Raw genomic sequence first — 23,103 nt, forward strand, 5'->3', positions numbered from 1 at the left:
CGACCGGACGTGCGAGTGGCCCGCGTTGAGGCATGCACCGGCCAGCCACGCCTGCCTCGGCGCCGCCGAGGCTGCCGCATTACCAACGCTCTCTCGCTGTTGCATCAATGTATTTCCCCGGTGCCGCCGCGCCGGGCTGCGCCGCGCCGCAGCGCGACACTACCCACTCGCGTCACCTGCCGCCATCTGTCATCTGTCATCTTGCCAAGCAAGGACTGCGCCACCCCCAGCCAGCCAGCCTCGGCCTGCGAGTGAGCGAGCGTGCGGGCAATAACCGTTGCGCAGCCGCCGGCGGCCCGAGCCATGTCTGAAAGATCACACGCACAGGGCTACAGCGAGGCAAGCAACTCGTGGTGGTTGTTAGGAGGATTATTTGGCTCAGGGGGTTCAAGGCAAGAAAAAAAAACCGTCCGTGGCGGCCAGGTGGCGGCGCCAGGAACCACCACAAACCCCAGACGCAGGCAGGTCGACGAGAGAGGTGTCACCTGCTGCTGCGGCGTGCGCGGGTTAACCCAATGCCCTCGTCCCCAGACGCCGCTGCCGCCGCGGCCACTAAGTTGCAACAAGGCCGCTGTAGCCGCCGCAGCCGCCGCAGCCACTGGCCGCCATGCTGAAACAAGACAGACGGATGCTGAGCACCTGTGCACTGGTCCGGCACTCCCCGTGAATGGCCACAATGCTCCGGCGAGCGGGCGAGCAAACGACAAACGACAGTCGACTAGTCCTGGGTAGCTGGGTACAGGCGACAGGCGTGCAGTGCACGCTACAGCGCTACGTCCTCCCCGCGCGCCGCTGCCCCCGCCGCCGGCTCGCTCCCCTTTCCGCCTGATCTGCCCCTCCCCTCCCCTCCCCTCCCCTCCCTTCACTCACCCTTGTCTAGGAAAAGATCCGGAACAAGGCCCCCCTGTTGGTTGATCAACACCGAGGAATCGACAGATACGCCGCCGCAAGACCCCCGCCCACCCCCCCTCCCCCCATTGATCCGTCCCACTAGTGGTGTGAAGCGTCGCAAGTTATGACGTCGAGTTAGAGCCAACGCAAAACAGGTGCTAGGACATTTTCTCTTCTGGCACGTCAATGCTCCTTGCTCCTTGCGACAAGCGCTAGTGCTTTTGAGCTACAGCGGCTATGGCTGGTGCGGCATGCGGCTGGCAGCCACATTGAATACTGTATGAAGCATATTGCTACTTACTGCCACTTGCAGTTCATCGGCCTGGCCACGCGGCGGTGGCCGCTGTCACCCACTGCTTGTCGTTGACGACCACGACGACCAGCGACCATCACACACCCGGCTGCTGCTACTGCTGCTGCAGCAGTCGCCGCCTGGAACATGGACACATCGCCGAACAATCGGTTACGTATCGCCCTGAACATCCCCCTCACTCGTGTGCTCAATGCCGCAGATGCACCCACCACCTGCACTCGCCAAGATTGCGTTTGCGACAGACGGGGAGCGGGTGCCTGGCCGATTTACGTACTCCTTTCAAGCGCCATACCTACATGATCCATTGGACGACGGACAATGGGAATCCATGGAACCACGGCACTGGCGGCGGTCAAACAGCACAATTGGCGGCATTGAGGATCGGAGATCTCAATGTGGAGCGAGTAGGGGACAAGGATAAGGGAGGTTAGGTGGGCGGTACGGGGCGGGGCGCGACGAGGCATGCACGCGCTCGCGCGCAGCAGCAGCGTGTCCGCCGCGCGTCGTCCCTTCTGGCTAATGCTCCTTCAGTCTGGTGGGGACGAGACAAGGGAAGGAGTACGTGCGTGCGTGCGTGCATGCGTGTGTGCGTGCGTTGTCGTCGTCCATACACCGGCGGCGGGGCGCGTGCACGAGCAGCAGCAGCAGCAGCAGCACTAGACCGCACACCATCAGCAAGCCACGCCAGCCTAACGACCAGGCGAGACTGTGCGACGGGCGCGTCATGACCAGTCGGGTCAGCCAGCCATGCTAGTTTGCTGTCTATTGCATGCATGGACGTGTGAGTGCGGGCGTGCTTGTGTGTCTGAGACAACGCAAGCCGTCGGCGTTGGCGGCTGGCACTGTATGCATCCCATTGATGCTGTGCATCCATCGGCGCCGCCGGGTGCCCACATGGGCGGCACTAGACGCTTAACGCTTCGACGAGTTCGGGCAGAAGAGAGTGTGGTGGGTGTGGTGGGTGGGTGTGGTGGGCGCCATTCGGGATATCCCCGTACTGCCGTTGTCGGTTCGGTTGTGTGGGTGTAACCGCAGGAGGTGACATGTCGCCTTGGGTTGTCGTGGTGTGGTGGTCGTCGTCGTCGTCTACGCCGCCAGTCGGTCGCCGCCGCTGTCAAAGCCGGCATTGTCCTGTAGGGATCATTGTGTGGGTATACCGTTATTACAGAAGCCTTGTTGCCTGTCGGGTCGCGTGGGGGCCGCGGTGGGGCCATTGTGCCGTGGGTGCCGTGTACGCCGTTGTGCCGCCTCCTGCAGGGATTGTGCCCTTTGGCCCATTGCTTGCTGTTACGGACCCATGTCTCTGGTCCCGATTCCAGGCACGACAAGCGTCTAGGGTTAAAAGTCAGGGACGCATACACACAAGTTCAAGGACAAGGAAATCGAGGGACAAGGGGGGGGGGAGTCAAGGGCAAACGACCAAGGAGCGCTGTAGCACCGCCGGTGGGCAAAAGGGAACCCCGACCCAATGCCGGAGTGGTGGGTTGGGTTGGGTGCATTGTGTCGGCCAGTGCAGTGGGGTGGTGGGGGTGGTGGTGGTGGGGTCTTCCGTCGCGGCTGGCGGGCGGTGCGGTCGTTTGTGTCGTTGCGTTCCCCGCTGTCGGGCTGGGCTGGCGGCTGGCGTTGCTTGGTGTGTGTCTGTTTGGCCCTGGAGGCGTCACTGGAGCCAAGTCTTGTACCAAGTAGCCTCTCGTCTCGCGTCGTCTCTATTGTCTCTCTGGTCATTGCCCCAGGCATTGCGCCATGGCACGGGGCAAAAAAAGGTGGGCCGGGGTGACCGACCAGGGACGATAGCACAATCTGGTTCCGTGGCCCATTCTCGGTCAGTCCAGCGTGTCGGTCGGTCGGTCGGTCGGCATCGCGACACACGCGACGACGACGACGAGTTTAGCAGGAAAATGCGCCGCCGTTGCCGCCGCCGCCGTCAGACTCCCTCCCCAGTCCAGGGCCCAGTGCCGCCGCCGCCGCCTCCTCCGCCTGACCTGCCTTGCCTCGAGATTCTACAAATGATGCATGCTCGAATTTGTAGAATCTTGTCAATGATTTGTATTCTTTTGGTGGTGGGCGTGCAGTGGGTTGGTGTCTGCATGGCCTTGATGCTGCTCGTCTGCTTAAAGATGCAAAGCCCACAGCCCACACAGACGACGATCGTCATCTTTTGCCAGAAACCATACTACTCCGCGCAGCGCGCTACTCTCTCTCTCTGCCCGTGGCAATCCCAGCGACGAGCTACTTAACAAGCCAACTCGCAAGACACCGACGCGTGCCCCCCACCTTCTCCCCTTGCCTGCTACCCTGCACGCACATCACAATAACAACGGATAGATAGCGCGTGAGCGCCGCCGCAGTGACGACACCACCCACGCACCCACCACACCACCGCACCCACCACCACACCACCACCACCACACCACCACCACCGCCAACACTACCCCGTCGTACCAAAGAACCACACCAAGCAACCCGTACCAAAGGTCTCCAACCCACCGATTAGTCTATATCAGCCCAGTCCCCAAATCCTCCTGTCCCCCTCAACTCTCCCCCCCACCCCCTACTTCAATCTCAACCTTCTCTCCCCCCCCCCGCGCCTCTTCATCACCAACGGTTGACTGTATACACATACACAAGGCATTCACCCAACCTGCTTCTCTCCCACTCTCTTCCCCTTGAACATGCCCGCTGCCCACCACTCGCTCCCCTCACCCTCCTCATCCGCCTCGCTCTCCCCGCGTCAGCTTGGTGCACTCAAGATGGAACGTCGCCACTCTAGTGCCAGTGACGACGAGCATGACCATCTTGACCACCATGGCCACGACCCAGTTGCGCGCAGCGCACTCGAAATCCGCCGCGAGAAGAACCGCATCAAGCAGCGTAACCTTAGACGTGAGTCACCTCTAGTTGTACCACTTGGCTCAATGCTGACCTGCGTAGTCCGCCGTGCCAACCAGATGGCAGACCTGGAGCAAACCGTGGGAAGCATGCGCTCGACCACGCTCGACCTCGAGAACCAGATCGTGGTGCTCGAAGCTCGCGCAGCTTCCCTTACCGCTTGGGTACGCGACCTCGAGGCGGCCCTAGTGGCCCACGGCCACCGCGAACACGTTGAATCTCTCCGTCGCATGTGGGGTTCTAACCTGGCCAATGCGGTCCCTACCTCGTCCGCCATGGACATGCACTCGGCTCATCACGTTGCCGGACCCCCGTCCTCGTCGGCCTCTCGCCCCTCTGGCTCGTCGTCCTCGTCGGTCGACCCCCTCTCCACGCTGGCCTCGGCTGCTTCATCCTACAGGCCCCGCCCTCCCAGGTGGGACACTCGTGACATGGAGCAGCACGACCGCAAGCGTCGCCGCGATGAATACGACGACGAGTCGGCCGCCACTGCTGCCGCCACTGCCGCCGCCGTCGCCCGTGGCCACCGCCTCCCATCCCCGAGCCGCATGCGCATCGCCGAGCTCGTTCTCCCCCACCCTCGTCCTCAACACCAGGGGCACCCGGGCCAGCCTCCTCAACCCCCTGCCCACTCGCAGCCCTCGTCGAGCCAATCCGAGAGCTGGGGATGGAACCACCTGCCCAGCCTCGACCAGTCGTACTCGCAAGACAAGCGTGCGTCTGCACACTCGCACCCCGGTCACTACTCGCACCAGGCCTACCCCAGCTATTCTCATCCCCACGCACATGCCGCCACCCATGGTCACCACGATCACGGTACAGCAGGAGACTCGCGCCGCCCACTGTCGTCGAGCAGTGGCGCCTCGGCCCGCACCCACACGTCTCCGGTGCACTCGTTTGACATTCGCATCTAAGCTCAGCAATCCACGCCACTGTGCAAACAACGCCCCTTTTATTTTTTCTTCCTCTATCTCCCGCTCTCTTACCACCTCGGGGACTATCTCTAGCTGTTTAGAAGGGCAAACACAGCTTTAGAAGACCCGAGTATGGACTGTCCGTGAGGCGCACATGCCCCAATCTCTCACATCCCAAACACTCTCCCCCTATCTTCCAAGAAAGGGGGATGGCTTGTGCGTCGAACGGTCAAACCAAATGCGCCATAAAGCACGCCGCGCGCCACAAGATGTGTATTGTACACGTTGTAGTTACACCTCTCGCTCTCCCGCCCCACCAATATACTGTATAGTCGCCTTGGGACCTGCCCCCCAACACCATAGTTAGGTTTAGTTCTGGATCACACAATGCACGCATTGGTTCAGCTATTCCTTTTTGGATCGTTCTGCAGATCATTGTGTACCAGCCTCTTGGTACGAGGCGTGAGGTAATTAGGAGGCGGTGCAGACAGAGACAAACCTGTTGCAGTCTGCGACAAGGGGGGGGGAAAGACGGCTTGTGACCCCTGCTTCCCCTCACCTACTTCGCTTGGCTGTCTCAGAACCATGATGCCGTAACGCGACTTCTAATGCCATTGGAACAAGCCTTGTGTGCCGTTGGGAGTTTGTGGCATGATCGTCCTACAAAATCGTCTTGACAACGACATTCCTCGCTTTGAATATGGGTCGGGTTTACAGGAATAAAACAACGCACCGCCACGCCACATCTGGCGGGATGCTGGCACCCAACTTTGGGGCGAGGGGGGTGTCACTAGCTAGCCTCTCGACGTATGCACGCTGCATGCTGCAATCCAATGCACACACAAACACGCTCGTACGTACGCACGCACGCTCCGCTCCCACAAACCTGCACGCCTCCACAACAACCCGCGTCGCAGCATACATACATTCAAACAAGCGCGCGGGAACAACCTTGTCCGTAAAGCGTGTCGTTACTGCGTGATTCCGCCTTTTTTGCGGCAGTCACCTCCCCGCGCGCGCGACTGTACAACCCAACCGACTCGTGGCCATTCCTCGGAAGAGTGGGCGACAGATCTCCGAATCGCGGCCGCTGGCCGGGCAGGCAGGCGGGCGGGCGGGTGTCGCTGTCTTGGCCGTTGCTTGAGAGACGGACAAAAACAAGGCGACAGACAACAAGCGCGTGCCTCGCGTCCCGGCGGGCTCGTCGCGTCGCCGCGCTTGTCGATTGCATGAGACACGGACACGAGATTGAATGCGAGCCAGCGACGCGAATCAGAGACATGTAAACTTTGGCTTGGTATCTGTGACTGGGAATGCTGATCCATCGCATCGGGTCCAGCCCCCATCCATGTGCATACGGCCGTTGGGTGTAACATGGCCGCGGTGACTCTTGCAAACAGTTGGTGGGCTAGTGTGCGGCGACCATTCCAGCAAACGCCGAATTACTATGTCAGTTAGTCACTAGGTGTGTTGGCACGGCGAACCAGGCACGGGCCAGGCGGGCGGCCTGGCGGCGGCGTTGAGGCAGGCAGGCTGGCAGGCAGGCAGGTCAGGCGGGACAGTTGTTGTGACTCGTGACTCTGTGGTGACTTTTGGGTTCCCGCTTGGCCGCTTGTCGTTTCCTTGACCTTTGGGATGGGTTTGCCTCCGACGCGCTAAGCTCGCACACCTCTCTACAAATGTGACGGCGTTCATCCGTTCGTTTCTTGTCACAAAGTGACAATGGTGCCATCGACGCCTACATGACAAACGAGAGCCGGACCAACGAGCCAAACAGACACTTACTTACCCGACACACACAATAGATGCAGATGGAATGCGCCGGCGTGGCGCATTCAGTCCTTGTTTTCCATCGACGCACAGAGAGGCCGCCGCCCCCCGCCCTCGCCAAGCAAGCTCAAGCCACACTGCAGGGCCGAGGCGGCGGCGACGACAATCCAACTCAAGCTGATAATGGACCGGACGACGCCACCACTCTACCTCTGTCAGAAGGATTTCCCACGATAGAGGCGCACAGATTAACCGCAGCCAGACCCACTCAACGACCACCCCCGGCCACCCCGGCCGGCACCCACCCACCAAAAGCGGCCAGGGTTGTCCCTCTCCTCCCTTCCTTATTTTCTCCGCCTTGCGCCCTTGTTCTGATGATTTGTACTTTATGCAGCCCAACATTCGTCATTTGCTCGCAACTCTACAAATACTCTTGTCCTCTTGGGTGCTCTTGGCCCGTTTTCCTTGCAACAAGTGACATTTGGAACAGCGCAGATACGCCGAAGACGACGACGACCACGACGACACACCCACGTCGTTTCGCTTGCCTCGCCCCCGCCCCGCTAGTTCCCGAGACCTGCAAGGCGAGATCTCGCGAGGGTGGTGTCATTGTTGTCGCTACCTTGCCCACATGCACGCCCGTACAGTCACCTAGAATTATTAAAACGGCTGGACTGGGCCGTGCCAATCGCCGAAGCAATGCCAGCCGGCCAGTGAAGGTTAGACCCAGGTGACGCGGGGATCATCATTGCGGTTGCACGGCGATCTCGAGAGCGCTAACCCGGGTGAATGACGCGTAAATGTTCATATTGCCGGCAGCGTTGCGGCTTTACGACATGGGCAGTAGTCGTTCTCGTTTGTATTGCGGCGTCGAAGGAAGGCTAGAATGGTACTACGCTTTTTGCAAGGTGGGGGGGGGGTAGTTTGTCGTTTACGCCAAGGGTGAAATTCAGTTCAGGCATGGTCAGGTTTGGGTCGGGTCACAAAGAAGGACTCCAGGGACAACAAGTGGTGACAGGGCGTATACAAGGCACGGATCAAGGGGGCAGTCGCCAGGGGCGATGGGGCAGAGGGGAGTGTGTGGCGTCTAATGCGCCATGCCGTTGACCACCGGAGTGGTGGGAGATCGACACGTCGGGGAGAATGCCGCCATGCCGCAATCTCAACTTCACGTGGATTTGGTCCCGGTATTAATCCAAGTGGGGGGCACGAACAAAGAGAAAGTCAATAGGCCTCACTTACATAATCCCAGGCCACGCACTTGCCACATGGCCGCCCGACGTGTCATAGTCGCGCCTCACCCGACTGCTGACGTCTACGTCGATAGCCACCACCGATCGCAACAACAACTCTGACAACACACTCGACATGTCAACATGAGACCACAGCGGAGATCAATAAAGATCCTCACATCGATACTGCTGTTCGCCGCGCTCGTAGGCGTAGCAACAGCAGCCGACAAGGGCCAGCCACCACCGCCACCGACCAACGACGAGCTGCGGGATCTCTTCCCCGCCGAGGAAGACGTCGAGCACCAAGGCGAGCAAGCAGGCCACCACGCCGACAACGCAGTATACTATGACGACTACCTCATGGATGAGGGTAGGTGCTGATGCTTCTCTGCCGCCGCCGCCGCCGCCGCTCACACCACCAGCCTGCGCGCCGCTCAAGGAGGTGCATACCCTCCTCGAGGACATGCAGCCGGACGAGCTGGCACATCTCGAGAAGAAGCTCGGTGGCGTGTCGCCTGCGCCGCCGCCCGGCACGGGGCTGGGGTACGGCAGCCAGGTGCGTAGCTGGGGGAGAAGCGGGGCCAGCAAGCTAATGCCCACAGGGACCGGTCGCCGCGACGCTGCGCATGTTGCCCAAGCTCGTGACGGCGCTGAACCCGCTCACTGTCGTTGCCAAGCTGCCGTTCATCAGGTCGTCAGGCGAGCGGGGCAGCAGATCTAGCAGGAGTGGCAAGCTAGCCCGTGAGCGCGGCGAGCGTGTCCTTGCCCTCCTTGACGAGGCCGAGGCGAACGGATGCCCCGAGGCAATCGCCCTCAGAGCAGAGGTGTACATGTTCCCTCCGCGCGGCATCGCCCAGGACTTGTCCAAGGCGTTCACGGCGTACTCTGTGAGCTGCACAAAGGTCCGACACACCAGCTGACATTACAGCGCTTCCTCGAGGTCTCGTCAGATCCTCACGTGCAGTTCATGGTTGGCTTCTTCTACGCCACTGGGCTCGGCGGCGCCGTGCTTGACCAGGCGCGTGCGACATTACTCTACACCTTCTCGGCGCTGCAGGACTACCAGCCCGCGCAGATGGCTTTGGGATACCGCTACTGGTCGGGCATTGGTGTCAAGGAGGTGGGTTGGGGGCTTACCAGCTGTGGCTAACCCTCGCAGGACTGCACCACCGCTCTCGACTACTACGAGCGCGCGTCAATCAATGCCTATAACGCGTTCACAAGCGGGCCAGCTGGCGGACTCACACTGCCTCTGATTGCTTCTCGACTTGCTGATAAACTCGGCGGCATCTTTGGTCCCCACGCCTCGTGGTCGTCGACCGGCGTCAACCAGCATCGCCATGTCATCAAGGCCAGCATGGACGCCGCGCGCGGGCAGACAGAGGCCGAGGTGCTCAAATTCTACCAATTCCATTCAGATCGCAACCAGATCCTCTCGACAGTCCGCCTCGGAACGTACTACTACCACGGAACAATCTACCCACACACTGGGGCTGAGGAAGTGGGAGAGATCGGCCGCGACTTTGAGGCCGCCCGCCGACACTTTTATGTCGTCGCCAAGCGCATGTGGCCCGCCGAGTTTGACAAGGACGGCAAGGCTGCGCCCCCGCTAGTCATGACGGACCAAGAAAGGGACAAGATCCACGACCCCGTCATGATCGCCGCGTCGTACCTCGGCCGCATGGCACTTCGAGGCGAGGGCATGCCCAAGGACTATGTGCTGGCGAGACTGTGGTACAACCGTGCCGCCCAGCTTGTGAGTTTTGTGTGCACCAACTCTGCTGACAGCGTCCAGGGCGACCGTGAAGCCTACAACGCTCTTGGCGTGATCCACCGTGATGGCCTTGGAGTTAAGGCCAATGCCGACACGGCTCTTGCCTACTTCAAGACGGCCGCCGATCCTCCTGGCAGCTTGGCCGATGCGCAGATCAACCTGGCAAAGATGTACATCAAGAACAAGTTGAACCAACAAGCCCACACCCTCCTGCAGTCTGCCATTGCGCATGGCTCGCCGTTTGAAGCATTCCACCTCCTGGCCACGCTTCACCTCGAGGAGGCAAGGGAAGAGGGCGACAAGTCTGGCAGCTGCGGCGTGGGCTTGAGCTACTTTAAGCGCGTCTCTGAAACGGGCAGCTGGGACCACGACTACATTGGAGAAGCCGATCGTGCATGGGGCCGCGGTGAGCAAGATAAGGCGCTTCTGGGATGGTGGATCGCCGCCGAGACTGGGTCCGAGCTTGCCCAAAACAATGTGGCGTTTGTCATCGACGGCCAGACCGAAGCCTTTGGCGCGCCACTGCCCGCAGAAGCCGCAATTACCCTCTGGGTGCGCAGCGCGGCCCAAGGCAACGCCGACGCCATGATCAAGGCGGGTGACTACTACTACAGCGGATTGGTTTCAAACGTCACCGAAGAACCCGAGCCGGATTATCAGCGCGCATTGGTCTACTACCAGGCGGCGTCGGACAAGTACTCGGCCATGGCGTACTGGAACCTGGGGTACATGTACGAGAACGGGCTGGGTGTCACGCGCGACTGGCACCTGGCCAAGCGCAACTACGACATGGCTCTGGAGACCAACACGTCGGCGTACCTGCCGTGGTTCTTGAGTCTGATCAAGCTGTACCTGACAAGGTGGGTTGGGCGGGGTGGGGGGGCGTGCATTGAAGCAATGGGCTGACTTTGCAGCTGGTGGGTGGACTTTAAGACGCGCGGTGCAGTCCCGGGGCTGCCGCTGTTTGAGGAGGCCGACGACACGCCGACTCTGTGGGAGGGGATCAAGGGGCTGTTTGTTGCCCCGCCGCTGGACCAGGATGTCGCAGACAATCTTGACGACGATGGCGAGTACGACGTGTCTGCGTCTGGGTGGGGTGCTGGTGAGCAGGACCTCGATGACCTGGGCGACATTGTCGAGAGCTTGGTGATTATCGGCCTTGTGGGCGTGATCATGCTGCTGTTTTGGCTGCGTGGTCGGTGGGCGCAGGCCGGTGCGGGCGCAGGAGCCAACGAGCCGCGTCCTGGGCCTTAGGAGGGGTAGGCTATACTATACTGCATGTGGAGGAGGTTTGTAGTGATACATCTGCATAGAGTGCGTGTAGTTTGTGCCGTCGTGGCTGGGTGGTGGAGGCTGGTTGGGTGCTGGGTGGCTCGCCAGGGCAATCTCTGACGCCATGCCCCAGCCATGGATTTGTTGACCGCCGCACGCCTCTGCCGTGTTTGTGCGGGCAGCGCCAGCGAGTCAGTCGATCGCACCGTCTACACTCCCACACTACCACAACGAACATGTCAACAACGTACGAACCGCCCGATATCGTCTCGCCGAGGCCAAACAGACGACCAACAAGCATGATCGGGGCGTCGTCGTTGCAGCCCGCATCGCCGCCGCCGCCCAGCGAAGGCTGGAGCGCGTCTCCGCACTCGTCTCACGCGAGCACGGCGCCGCAGTCGCCCACGCCGAGCAGACTGAAACGCTTATCGCTGGTGGCGAGGCCGCGTTCCGGCACGGGGAGCACGAGCGCAAGCGACGAGCTGCGCGTGCCGCCGAGTCCGAGCCCACTAGGTGCCAGCGGGGCCACGGGCGCCGCAGCAGACGACGACGACACGCCGACAGCGACGCCTGGCCCCGGCACAACCGCCGACGAACCCCTATCGCCGACCCCGTCCCGCCGCCCACGGCCCGCACACGCCGCGCGCTCGAGCATATCGTACACGCCCGGCAGCAGCGGCGTGCGCGAGAAGCGCGGGAGCGTGCCGAGTCTCGCGGCGCTCGCGGAGCGCGAGGACGGCGGCAGCAAGCCGGACGCGGGGCTGACGCTGACTGAGCGGTGAGTCGGCGCCGTATGGCGTGCGGGGCCTGCGCTGACCCTCCGGCCCAGCCACGCCGACCTCCTGCGCATGATCGCGATGCGCGAGCGGCGCGTCAACGAGCTGCGCCAGGAACTGGCCGCACAAGAGCGCGCGCTCGACGCCCTGCGCGCCAAGTGGACGTCGGTCGCGAACCGCGGCCTCGTGGCTGAGGCTGCGCCGGCCGGCCTGGCGGGCGCGCACATCCGCAACGTGACGAAGAGGCGCAGCCCTGCGGCCGTGGCCGCCGCCTTGCCCGACACGACGGGCGAGCGGGCCGAGGCCGAGCCCCGCGCTGCCGACGAGCCGTCGCTATCCGCGCTCTTCTCGGCCTCGGCGGTCGAGGAGACGATCCAGGAGGGCCGACGGTTCTGGGGCAAGCTCGTGCGCACCGTCGGCGCCGCGGCGGCGGGCACGGTGCCGGAGGAGGGCGTGAGCGGCTTGACGGCGATGCTGCCCAGCTTCAGCCTGCAGAGCGCGGCTGCAGGGAGCAGCGCGCCGGCGCCGGCGAACGAGGGCCGCCTCGGCGCCGGCTCCGGGCTGGATAAGCGCCGGCTGTCGGCGCACTCGGCGTCGTCGTCGTCGCGCTCGCGGTCTCCACGCAGCTCGGGCGAGACGCCCCGCCCCTCCGGAGAGGGGAGGGACGCAGAGCGCCAGAGTAAGGCGGCCGCCGCGGTCGCGGGGTACGCGCCGCGCGTGCCCCGGCCCTCGTTGAGCCCTGCCGTCAAGACTGGCAGCGCTAAGCGGCTGCTTACGGGCGAGGGGGAGGCGGATGCCGAGGGTAAGGCGGACGGCGGGGGAGCTGGCGAGGGTGAGGCGCGCGCCGACGGCGACGAGCCGCCAGCACAGCAGCCCAAACCGCCGTCGCCTGCCCTGCGCCCGCCCGTCACCGCCATGCTCGAGACGGTCGGCGTGGGCTGGTAGAAGGGTACGCTGGTAGAGGGTACGCTGGTAGACTATCTCGTAACTGTACTCTACTGTACGTATGTATACATCTAGTGTCGATGTCGCGACAAGTTGCGACAAGTTTCTATCGGATTGTAAAACGGATGGTATCTACATGGTCGTGGCAGGCGGCCGGCCGGTCACTTTGCCTCGCCCTCGGCCTTGCCCTCGCCCTCGCCGGGCCACGTGCGTTCGCTCACGTCAATCTCGTCGGGTGTCTTGCGGCGTGCAAAGATGTGGAAGTGGGAGAATCCTGGGACGGATTGGAGGCGGGGCGGGTTGACGAACTGCGGCGGTTAGTTACGCTGTCAAAGGTCAAACTTGACTCGGCGGATCGCGCCGCCTCGCTCTCGCTCCGCTCGCACTCGGACTCACCCAGATCGTCTCCCACCCGCGCTCATCCCACAGCCCCTTGACCATCTGCCCAACCTCGTGCCCGCCCTTCGACTCGAACGGCACGCCGGCCCAGCGGCGCATCTCGGTGCCGCCAAACGCAACGTCAACAGCGTACCACCCGCCCTTGCCTGCCGCCGCGGGGCCGGACCTGCCGGGACCCGCTGCGGGTGGCGGAGTCGCCAGGCCGCCAGCCTCCTCCGCCTCGATGGGGATCACGCCCGTGAAGCCGCCCAGGCCCTGGTCCTCGATCTTGGCCCATGCCTGTGGGTCATAGTCCACCAGCACTGGGTGCGCAATGGGTATCTTCCGTCAGCTTGCAACACAAGCACCGCTACTCACCCTGCTCCAGACACAGTAGTGCCGCACGCCGTACGGGACACAGTATGGCCAGTCATTCGGCAGCACGGCGTACTTGTCCTTCTCGAGCCCAAGCTTCGGGTCATACTTGAGAAACACGTCCGGCTCGTCATCCTCGTCGTCAAAGTTCCCGTCAGACGACGAGGCGCTGTCGCCGCTACTCCCCGCCGTGCTGCCCTTCTCCGCCGCGCACTTGTTCCGCAGAGCACGGTTGAGCTTGGGAAGGACGGACGCGAGGGAGACAAAGCCGACCGAGGACGGCGTGTTGGCGCCCGACTCGATGGGCGAAGACGCGACAGTCGCGGCCACGCTGTGCGCCGTCGTTGTCGTCTGCGTCGTGATGCTTGCGGGCGTGCGGAGCTGCAGCGCGTGCGCCGCAACAGCTGCCGCACCCGAGGCCGAGGGCGCAGGAGGGCGCGGGTTGGTCGACGGCGTCAGGTCGACCTCGGGGTGGTCGAGCGCCGTACGCTGGTCGTACGTCGGCTCGGGCACGTCGGTCTTGGGCGCCTCCGCCGGGGCCCATGGCAGACGTGCCTTCGTGAGGTAGTTTTCTGTGCGTTAGGTCCTTTGTCCTTCTGCGGTGACTACTCGCGCACGTGCACATGTGCACGGCGAGGCGCGTTTGCCGGTGTGGACTCACCAGTCGAGCCCCACTGCTCCTTCTGCCCCTTCATCCAGTGCTCGTACCGCGCCTGCAGCTCCTTGTTGCGCGAGAGGTGCTCGAGGGTGCCGGTGTCTGCGTGGCGCGTGTCAGCGTCATCCAAGCACTACGGTGCCGCGGCTCGGGTCGCGGAGTAATGTTGAGAGATAGCGCGCGCGCCAATGCGCGCGGCACTCGTCACCTTGATGATAGGCGTCGCCGCCACAACCCAACCGCCGGCGACACATACAGATCATCTCCTTGAGCTCGCCCCAGGTGAACAGCCTGGGCATGGCATCGAGCTCGGGCTGGGTAGGCACGCCGGTGATATACTCTGGCAAGAGGTGGACCTCGGGGCCGGGGTACCGCCTGTCGTTGTTCCAGACGACTTCAGACATTGTGGTGGGTGGGGTTGCGCTGCAAGGCAAGTGTCAAGAGTAGTGGTGAGAGAGTGAATGTGCACAGTCAAGAGCAAGAGGGATGTAGTTGTGTCGAGGGGTGTGCGTGCCGTGGGCCGTTGGCTGCTGCAGCCGTCAAGGTGCAGGCCTGGCCGTGTCCATAAATCTTGGCTGTTGGGGGGTGGGTGCGCGGGTGGGGTGGAATGGGCAATCAGCAGTGAATCGGCGCAGTGAGAGCAGTCAAGCTCGAGACACTTCGGCGAACTCGCCGGTCCATACTGTGAGCGAACAGTCCGTGCCTGAGTTATGACTTTCAGTCGCCACCCGACTCTGCCGCCGCCGGCCCCGGCCCTCGGCCAGATCCGCCACAAAACGACGTCCTCGACACCTCCCCCGTGCATAGTGTGTCATTACTCTCTTAGCCGCGGGAAGAGTGATGCTAGCAAGGCTCGAGTTCTCTCTCGTTGGCATATCTACGAGTTGGTGCAAACCTTCAAACTAGATCCAAAGCATCGTGGACGGCAGGGGGGCAATGATTAATCCGAGATTGTCGACGTCGGTCACCACTCACTCACAGTCTTGCTTCTGTGCCTCATTGTTGGTTGGCGTGCACACAAAGTGCCTCGGCCGTTTCGACGCGGGCGCCGTCTTGGAACGCGGCATGCAAATCCATGGGCCATCCCCCTGTTTCCTTTCGGAATGCGCTTGTTATGCTCTATGCTCTGCGCACACAGGCAACAGACACCACTTCCATCACCCTTTGCGTGCCGACTACCCCGCTACGCCCACAACCTTCGAGATCACCGTAGCGCTGAAAGATTTGCTTCCGCCACCCAAGCATTGCATTGCCCCTTCTACTCCCTTCGGATCCGAAGTCGCGTGGTTGAGGTCCGTGCCGTTAGCTTTGTCGAGCCCACAACTCGACTGATTATCTCGACTCTTGGCTCGGTTTCCTCTCTCTCCACTTGTCCTCTCCTCACACGACTCGCATTTAAACCCATCAGAAAGAAGAGGAGAACACTCAAACACCCACACCCTAGCGCACCGCGCACATCAACACTTTGACAACGCTTGGCACACCGCTTTATCAGTTGCCACCTGGGGCACAGTCCTCGCTACTACCACTCCACAGCTCAGTCATCATCGCAGACCAAGGAAGCTCCTCTACAATGACCGACACAGCTACGTACCAAGGATTCAACCAACCCCAACCCGGTGACGGAGCGTATCTCGCCCGTTCCACCCCCCAGCCCGGCGACGGAGCGTACCTCACGCAATCCGCCGGCGCTGCCGCAGGCCCCTCGCAGCCCGCCACCGCCTCTGCGCGTCAGCAACAGCCCGGCCAGAACAACGGCCGGCGACAGCAGCAGCAGCAAGGTAAGGGCCGCCGCGGGGGCCGTGCACCCAACGGCTCGAGCGCCGACGCCAACGGCGACCTCGCTACAGCCGCTGCCTCCCTCTCCATCGAAGAGGTTGGCGCGCCCTCAAAGGGCGGCCGCGGCCAACAAGGCCGCAGGCTCAATGTCCCCGGCGGGTTTAACGACCGCCTGGCCAAGGACACGGACGAGCGCGCCCCGTCTGCGGGAAACAAGCGCTCAAACCAACCCAAGGACCGCAGGCGCCAGCGCGCCGCTGTCGGCCATGCCGAGAACGTCGAGGAGGGCCGCTCCCTCGGCGTTGACGGTTCCGCCAACGCCGCTGCTGGCAACGGCAGCGGTTCCAACACCCCACTCAACCCTGGCGCGGCTGCTTTCAATCCCGCCGCAGGGCTGACACCGCCCAGCGGCCCCAGCCGTTCCCAGTCGCCTGCTGGCGACGGAGGCCGGAGCCGCAACAACAATAGGAGGAAGAAGGCAAAGGAGACTGATACTCCCAAGGAGGAGTCTGCACCTGCGAAGCCCGTCTCGAGTCGCCGAGCTGCCTTCGAAAAGGGCTCCAAACTTACGACTGCCGAAGACAAGCCTCGCCCCAAAGCCAACGGCAAGGATCACGACCACTCACACGCCCACGAGCCACGAGGTAACGAACCCGACGACCTGAACTCGCGTCTCACCCGTGGCCTGAGGAGCAAGCCATTCATCGAGTGCCCTATTGTAAGTTTTACCGGCTTGTGTTTGAGGCTGTCACTAACACCTGCAGTGCTTTGCACCCATCTTTGCCCAGCAGCAGACATGGTCGTGCTTGCCGCCGCACTCGCCTCCCGAGTACCCCTCGACGCTCGAGGAGGCCGAGCGGCCAAAGTTCGCGGCAACCCACTACTCGTCGTGCTACACTCCCTTCCACATCTCGTGCATCCGTGACTGGGCGTCGCGCAGCTTGCACGACGACCAGCAGCGAATTGCCAGCAACGGGAGCAACGAGGGACCTGCATGGCGCTGCCCCGGTTGCCAGAAGAAGCGCACTGCCAAGGTTGGTGGATACCGGTGCTTCTGCGGGCGGCTGGCTGGCCCGCCCACGACCGCGTCCGCGCCGCATTCCTGCAATGACGCGTGTGCCCGTCTACGGCCGAACTGCGACCACCCCTGCCCGTTGAACTGCCACCCGGGACCCTGCCCCCCTTGTCAGGTCGCGTTGGTGGTGCGGTGCCCGTCTCACGGCACAGCTCTCACTGTCAAGTGCGCTGCTGCCAGTGTCAATGATGCCGCTCTGACGCCCGTCTGCGACGAGCCTTGCCCTGGAAAGCGGTCGTGCGGCAAGCACGACTGTGACCGCCTGTGCCACTTTGGCCCGTGTGCTCCTTGTGACGAGGTTGAGACTGTGCGCTGCTACTGCGGTCATGACGAAAAGGTTGTGCCCTGCGGTTGGAACCTCGACGACAAGAAGATGTGTGCGACGGCCGAAGAGTCGTGGGAGGGTCGCTTTGCCTGCGACCGTGTGTGCAACATCCCTTACGAATGCGGCATCCACACCTGCAAGGACAAGTGCCACCCACACTCGGTCAGCCCTCGGCCTTGCCCAACTTCGCCCAGTGTCATCACCACTTGCCCTTGTGGCCAGACACCCCTCTCGGTTCTGCCCGGCTACCCTCGCAAGGACTGCTTTGCCAACATTCCGACCTGCGGTAGCTCGTGCCCCAAGACTCGTCCATGTGGACACAAGTGCCCCCTCAAGTGCCACGAAGGCCCATGCCCGCCGTGCCACGAATCGGTGTACCGCCCCTGCCGTTGCGGTGAGAGCACCCTGCTCCTCGACTGCGACGAGGTCCGGGAGCGCAACGATGCGGGCCAGATCGACTTCTTCTGTGAGAGAGTGTGCAAGGCTCTGCGCAACTGTGGCCGACACGAGTGTGGCCGTGTGTGCTGCCCTCTCTCATACAAGGCCAAGCGCAAGGGACGACGTGCTCTCGACGACATCGACACCGGCGACGACGACTTACACGCGTGCTCCCTCACCTGCGGCAGGACTCTGAGCTGTGGTATCCACACCTGCCCTCGCCCTGACCACAAGGGGAACTGTGGCCGATGCCTCGAGGCGTCTTACGACGAACTCATCTGCAACTGCGGCCACACTGTCATCTACCCGCCGGTGGCATGCGGCACAAAGGTCAACTGTGTCTTCCCATGCGCACGTCCTGACCCGCCATGTGGCCACCCGAAGAGCCAACACAACTGCCACGAGGAGCCCGAGTGCCCGCCGTGTCCATTCCTCACGACCAAGCCCTGCGCATGCGGCAAGGATCCGGCTGTGAAGAACGTCCGCTGCTCGCAGTCGCAGGACCGCGTGTCATGTGGCCAGGTCTGTGGCAAGCTCCTCGGTTGTGGCTATCACCGCTGCGAGAAGACTTGCCACCCTGGCGACTGCGAGTCGTGCTCCCAGACTTGCAACAAGCCCAAGCGCATCTGCAAACATGCTTGCACTGCGACGTGTCACGCTCCGGCCAAGTGCCCCGAGTCCGAACCTTGCGCTACGATCATCACTCAGTCTTGTGCCTGTGGACACCTTCAGCAGCGCGGGTCGTGTGGCGCCAACAACGCAAACCCCACATCGCGCGAGTCGGTCCAGCTCAAGTGCAACTCCGAGTGCATGGTCCGCCAGCGCAACGCACGCCTTGCCGACGCTCTGGGTATCAAGCAGCCCGTGGATCGCACTCTCACCGAGTGGACACCGGAGCTGCGCACCTTTGCCAGAGCGAACCCGCAGTTCGTTGTCATGGTAGAGCAGACGTTCCGCGACTTCTTCCAAGGCGCGAGGCAGACTCTCATCCTGCCTCACATGCCCGTGGCTAAGCGCACCTTCGTCATGTCGCTTGCCGACGCATACCACCTCGGACGCGAGCTTATCGACGCGGAGCCGAATCGCTCGGTTCAGATTCGCCGTCGTGTCGACACGCGGATTCCCAACCCGCTGCTCTCGGCCGCCGCGCCACCCCTTGGCAGGACTGGCCTTGGTGGGCTCGGCAACCTTCGGGCCGCCGCGCCTGCCACTAGCAGCCCCTGGGGAGCGTCTCGTGCCGGCACGTCGACGCCGCCAACTACTGCACCAGCGACCTCGGCGGCCTCTGCCGTCAAGGGCACCGCTGCCAGTATGCCGACCTCGCGCATCGTGACGCCGCAGACGTCGACCCGTCCGACACCGTCTTCGTCCCCGCCTGCACCGGCCGCCCCAACGTTACCCCCTGCGCCGATTCTCCACCCGCTGCCCATTCCCGTGTCCACGCCTCGTGTGGTGGACGACGACGACTGGGACCAGAGCGGCGACGAGGCGTAAGCTCTCATCAATCCAGCATTGATCAATCAACAATTCCAATCATTCTGTAGAAGCAATCAGCATTGAATAGACACGCCTCGGCGTGTGGATGTATGTGTGCATCCAACATAAGAGTACAGGCTGGGAGCAGGTGTAGTGTGTGGGCCGTTGAAAGGCATGAGTGTATGATATGCGGTGTGACTGAAGTTTATGTGACATGATGGCGAGTGGAGCAGCAAGACGCGGCTCAGGCCTAGTCATCGTAGCGGCGGTTGCCCTCGTCTGCAGCGGCGTCAGCTCGCTCCACCCCACTGTACCACTCACCATCGCCGTCGGGCTCGCCTCCATCGTCGTCGTCCGCACTGCCAGTTTCAAAGTAATTATGGTCATAGTCCTGGTGGTCCTCCTCTTCTTCGTCGTCGAAATCAAAGTCGTCCTCGTCGTCGCCCTCGCTGTCCTTTTCGCTCTTCTCGGCGTCGTCGTCGTCGTCCTTGCCCTCGAGCAGACGGCGGCGCTTGCGCGCGCGCGCCTTCTCGGCCAAATCCTTGGCCTTGGCGCTCGCCGCCTGCGGGGCAAAGTACTCGGCCCACAGGGCGGGCGGGAACAGCCCCTCGTTGAGGTGCAGCGCGGCCGCGTCGATCGCCGTCGCGCCGCCGCCCCCGCCCGACGCTGCCGCCGTTGTCGCCGTAGGCCGCCGATACCGGTCCGAGTACGACTCGATCTCGATGCCCACCACCTTGCGTTCCGACGCGAGCCGCCACGGCGCGGGCTGGCGCGTGCCGTTCGCGCCGACCGGCCCGTCGACCAGGTCACGGTTGAGCGTGGACGCCTGCGCGATGATACGGTCCTCGAGGGGTGTTGGGCCGGGCAGCTCAGTCGCGGTTTCGAGGGGCTAGAAGGGCGGGGGTAAGTACACTAGGGGTGTTTTCGCCGCCCACGCGCAACTCACAGGATACAGCATGCCGCTGCCCTTGACGGGCCGCCCAAAGCTCTCGAAGATGGCGCCGAGCTCGTCCTTGTTCATGCCGACGAATGCGGCGTGGATGTTGTCGCGCGCCGACGCGGACCCGCCACGGCCGCGGCCGCGACCCCGTCCTCGAGACATTGTTGGTGGTTGGTTGTGTGGGAGGTGTTGAAGTGATTGTTGTGAAGCCGGCGTCGGCGTCGTAAATTCGACGTCGAACCCAACTCAGCGTAATGTCCCCGACACCGCGCCACATGGCTCCCACGTGCACAGGCACGGCCTCCACGTCGAACGGAAGCTTTCCGTGCCTCCTGCGCGCGTCTCCGCGATTTCTGCGGCTGCGCGGCTGGCTGCTGGTGTAATGTCGAATGAATGCGTGTCAGGCCGCATCTCACAACAACACTTATACCCAAGTCCGCCACCCTCGCCATGCTACCCCGGCCCCTCTTCTGGGCCATCGGGCTCATCCTCCTCAGCGGCGCCCTCGCAAAGACGTACTACTCGGTCCTGGGCAGTAAGTCGGCCTTTTGTGGGCAGCCACTGCCGCCTCCACCACCGCCGCCGCGCGCCACGTCACTGACGCACCCCAGTCGACCGGAGCGCCGAGGAGAGCGACATCAAGCGGGCGTACAGGGTGGGTTTTTACGGCCTTGGACAGCTGCTAATGGGCCAGAAACTGTCGAAAAAGTTCCACCCAGACATCAACCCCGACGAGAGCGCACACGAGAAGTTTATCGAGGTGGCTAGGGGTGAGTCTGGCAGGCGGTGGCGGCGGCGGCGGTGGGCGGCAGTGGCGGCGCTGACGCGATACAGCGTACGAGGTGCTGTCAGATAGCGAGGTGAGTCGTACCGGTGTCTTGGTGGGGCCGCGGGGCTGACATTGCGCCAGCTCCGATCCATCTACGACCGGGGCGGCGAGGCCGGACTGAAGCGGCACGAGGAGCGCAAGAACGCGCCCAACGACCCGTTCGCGCAGTTCTTTGGCGGCGGAGGCCGCCAGGAGCCCCCTAGAGGCCCCTCGGTGCTTACCAACCTCGATGTCCCCCTCGCCGACATGTACACTGGCCGCACGGTCGAGTTCACCATCCCGCGCCGCGTCATCTGTACGAGCTGTCACGGAAGCGGCGCGCACTCGCCCGCCGATGTGCAGCAGTGCAGCGGGTGCGGAGGGCAGGGTGTCGTCGTGCAGAAGCACCAGGTGTTCCCCGGCATGTTTACCAATGTCCAGATGACGTGAGTGGCAGCCAGTGCCACCGACGCCGCCAGCTGACATGTCCAGATGCCCTCACTGTAACGGAAAAGGCGAGCGGATCACGCGCCACTGCGGCAAGTGCAACGGCGAGCGGACGATCCAGGCGCAGAACACGCTCGCGGTGCACGTCCCGGCCGGCGCGCCAGAGGGCTACGAGGAGGTGTTTAGCGGCGAGGCCGACCAGAGCCCCGACTACGACGCGGGCGACGTGATCGTGCGCGTGCGGAGCCAACCCAAGAGCAACAAGGGCTGGACGCGCAAGGAGTCTGGGCTGGTGGGACGTGTAACGCTGAGCGTGGCCGAGGTGAGCGAGCGAGCACCGCGGGCGGACGGGCACGCACAATACAACAAACAGAGCGCTGACGCAACGCCACAGGCACTGCTTGGATTCGAGCGCAACCTCACTTCCCTCGACGGACGGGTCATCTCCCTCGGCCGCGGAGGCACCACGCAGCCCGGCGAGGTCGAGGTCATCGAGGGCGAGGGGGTGAGTCGGCGTGCTGAGGTGCTGGGAAAACTGTCGCTAACCGCATCCCCGCAGATGCCATCATACCACGACATTCCCCAGGGCGACATGTACATCGAGTACTCTGTCGTGTTCCCCACGGCCGTGTCGGACGGGACGCGTAAAAGTGGGTCATCTTGGCGTGGTTGGCTTGGTTGCTGACTTGACTTTAGAACTCGTCGACGTGTTTGGCGGTAGTATTGCTCGGGACGAGCTGTAGACTTTGCATGCATGTAGACATCTCATTGGTGTGGTGGGTGGGCGTTCATGCCGGTGTGGGTGGGCAGTTGCCATCGTCGTCAGCGCTCACGACGTGGCGTACAAAGTTGTCGCCGCCCGCAATCTTGATGACGGGCCTATCTGGCCATTTGCACTGCTAACATTGGCTTACATGGCTCAGGTGTCTGTCTACTCTTATACTATAGGCTTGGCCGCCTCATGGGTGGTGGCCTGGGATTGGTCTTGCTCGGAATGGGCTGGTGGGTCTGAAGCGGCGGCGGCTGATGTCTCGCTCGTTTCTGTGACGATGGGCTCGGCGGCAGCGACTTCGGTGACGGCAGTAGCCTTGCTGTGCTCAGGCTGAGGCGCCGCGACCGGCGCAGCATCTGTGGCGGCTTCCACCACAGTGCCTGGGGCAACGGCAGCAGCCGTAGGAACCTCAGCGATAGAGGCAACCGCAGCGGCAGGAGCCTCGGCGACAGGGGCCGCAGCCGGCGCCGCAGGAGCAGACAGCTGCCTGGGTGGAGTGGGGACCGCAGGCGGCGTGTCGGCGAGCTCGTGGCGCGTCTGGGCAAGTGCAGCCTGCATGAGGTGGTCCTTGGTGACGACGTCAAAGTGGCCCGGGCTGTTGTGTCAGCTTGACGTGAGCTGTGACGCCACGACCTACCGATACAGCAGCGTCAGTGGCCGCAGCTCCTCCTCGGACCCCTTCTGCTCTCCAAACTCGACCCAGTTGATCACGTCGTCGCCCGAAATGTCGGACCGGTCGAGATACGCCACGCGCAGGGGCACGGCCAGCGCCGACGCGAGCGCCATGATCTGGGCGTGGTCGGCTTCCTTGCCGCACGGCTCGACTTCCTCGCGACAGAAGGCATCGGGGGACACCGGC

General features: G+C 63.0%; 7 protein-coding genes across 8 annotated transcripts; 4 read left to right on the forward strand and 3 right to left on the reverse strand.

Moving 5' to 3' along the window:
- The first annotated feature begins 3,355 nt into the window (after nucleotides 1–3,355).
- Nucleotides 3,356–5,412, forward strand: LOC62_04G005892 (uncharacterized protein). The gene is made up of 2 exons (XM_062772451.1): nucleotides 3,356–4,087; nucleotides 4,136–5,412. The coding sequence occupies exons 1-2, from the start codon at nucleotides 3,877–3,879 to the stop codon at nucleotides 5,005–5,007; spliced, it is 1,083 nt and encodes a 360-aa protein (XP_062628435.1). The 5' UTR covers nucleotides 3,356–3,876; the 3' UTR covers nucleotides 5,008–5,412.
- Nucleotides 5,413–8,139: 2,727 nt separating this feature from the next.
- SEL1L_1 (Protein sel-1 1) lies at nucleotides 8,140–12,776 on the forward strand (the record flags this gene model as incomplete). Of its 2 annotated transcripts, XM_062772452.1 has the most annotated exons (9): nucleotides 8,140–8,379; nucleotides 8,432–8,565; nucleotides 8,612–8,896; nucleotides 8,938–9,129; nucleotides 9,169–9,765; nucleotides 9,805–10,643; nucleotides 10,698–10,982; nucleotides 11,342–11,833; nucleotides 11,885–12,776. In XM_062772452.1, exons 1-9 carry the CDS (start codon nucleotides 8,154–8,156, stop codon nucleotides 12,774–12,776), a joined length of 3,942 nt encoding a protein of 1,313 aa, XP_062628437.1. In that variant the 5' UTR covers nucleotides 8,140–8,153. The 2 variants fall into 2 exon arrangements, with proteins under 2 accessions (XP_062628437.1, XP_062628436.1); XM_062772453.1 differs by having other exon boundaries at nucleotides 9,169–10,643.
- On the reverse strand, nucleotides 11,432–12,748 carry LOC62_04G005894 (uncharacterized protein; the record flags this gene model as incomplete). Its single annotated transcript, XM_062772454.1, has 5 exons — nucleotides 11,432–11,826; nucleotides 11,873–12,027; nucleotides 12,057–12,582; nucleotides 12,608–12,654; nucleotides 12,681–12,748. 5 exons carry the CDS (start codon nucleotides 12,746–12,748, stop codon nucleotides 11,432–11,434), a joined length of 1,191 nt encoding a protein of 396 aa, XP_062628438.1.
- Nucleotides 12,777–12,852: 76 nt separating the features above from the next.
- Nucleotides 12,853–14,748, reverse strand: LOC62_04G005895 (uncharacterized protein). The gene is made up of 5 exons (XM_062772455.1): nucleotides 14,441–14,748; nucleotides 14,191–14,286; nucleotides 13,533–14,101; nucleotides 13,173–13,496; nucleotides 12,853–13,084 (listed from the first exon to the last, which is right to left on the reverse strand). Exons 1-5 carry the CDS (start codon nucleotides 14,586–14,588, stop codon nucleotides 12,938–12,940), a joined length of 1,284 nt encoding a protein of 427 aa, XP_062628439.1. The 5' UTR covers nucleotides 14,589–14,748; the 3' UTR covers nucleotides 12,853–12,937.
- Nucleotides 14,749–15,520: 772 nt separating this feature from the next.
- Nucleotides 15,521–19,368, forward strand: fap1_1 (FKBP12-associated protein 1). Its single transcript, XM_062772456.1, has 2 exons — nucleotides 15,521–16,681; nucleotides 16,728–19,368. Exons 1-2 carry the CDS (start codon nucleotides 15,758–15,760, stop codon nucleotides 19,293–19,295), a joined length of 3,492 nt encoding a protein of 1,163 aa, XP_062628440.1. The 5' UTR covers nucleotides 15,521–15,757; the 3' UTR covers nucleotides 19,296–19,368.
- A 13-nt stretch (nucleotides 19,369–19,381) lies between these two features.
- LOC62_04G005897 (uncharacterized protein) lies at nucleotides 19,382–20,544 on the reverse strand. The gene is made up of 3 exons (XM_062772457.1): nucleotides 20,224–20,544; nucleotides 19,599–20,166; nucleotides 19,382–19,556 (listed from the first exon to the last, which is right to left on the reverse strand). The coding sequence occupies exons 1-3, from the start codon at nucleotides 20,377–20,379 to the stop codon at nucleotides 19,528–19,530; spliced, it is 753 nt and encodes a 250-aa protein (XP_062628441.1). The 5' UTR covers nucleotides 20,380–20,544; the 3' UTR covers nucleotides 19,382–19,527.
- A 102-nt stretch (nucleotides 20,545–20,646) lies between these two features.
- Nucleotides 20,647–22,244, forward strand: spj1 (DnaJ-related protein spj1). Its single transcript, XM_062772458.1, has 9 exons — nucleotides 20,647–20,752; nucleotides 20,829–20,872; nucleotides 20,912–20,987; nucleotides 21,052–21,077; nucleotides 21,128–21,471; nucleotides 21,518–21,794; nucleotides 21,867–21,977; nucleotides 22,032–22,122; nucleotides 22,169–22,244. Exons 1-9 carry the CDS (start codon nucleotides 20,668–20,670, stop codon nucleotides 22,213–22,215), a joined length of 1,101 nt encoding a protein of 366 aa, XP_062628442.1. The 5' UTR covers nucleotides 20,647–20,667; the 3' UTR covers nucleotides 22,216–22,244.
- The last annotated feature ends 859 nt before the right edge of the window (nucleotides 22,245–23,103 follow it).

This window comes from Vanrija pseudolonga, chromosome 4 (genome assembly GCF_020906515.1).
Source record: "Vanrija pseudolonga chromosome 4, complete sequence".
Lineage (NCBI taxonomy): Eukaryota > Fungi > Basidiomycota > Tremellomycetes > Trichosporonales > Trichosporonaceae > Vanrija > Vanrija pseudolonga.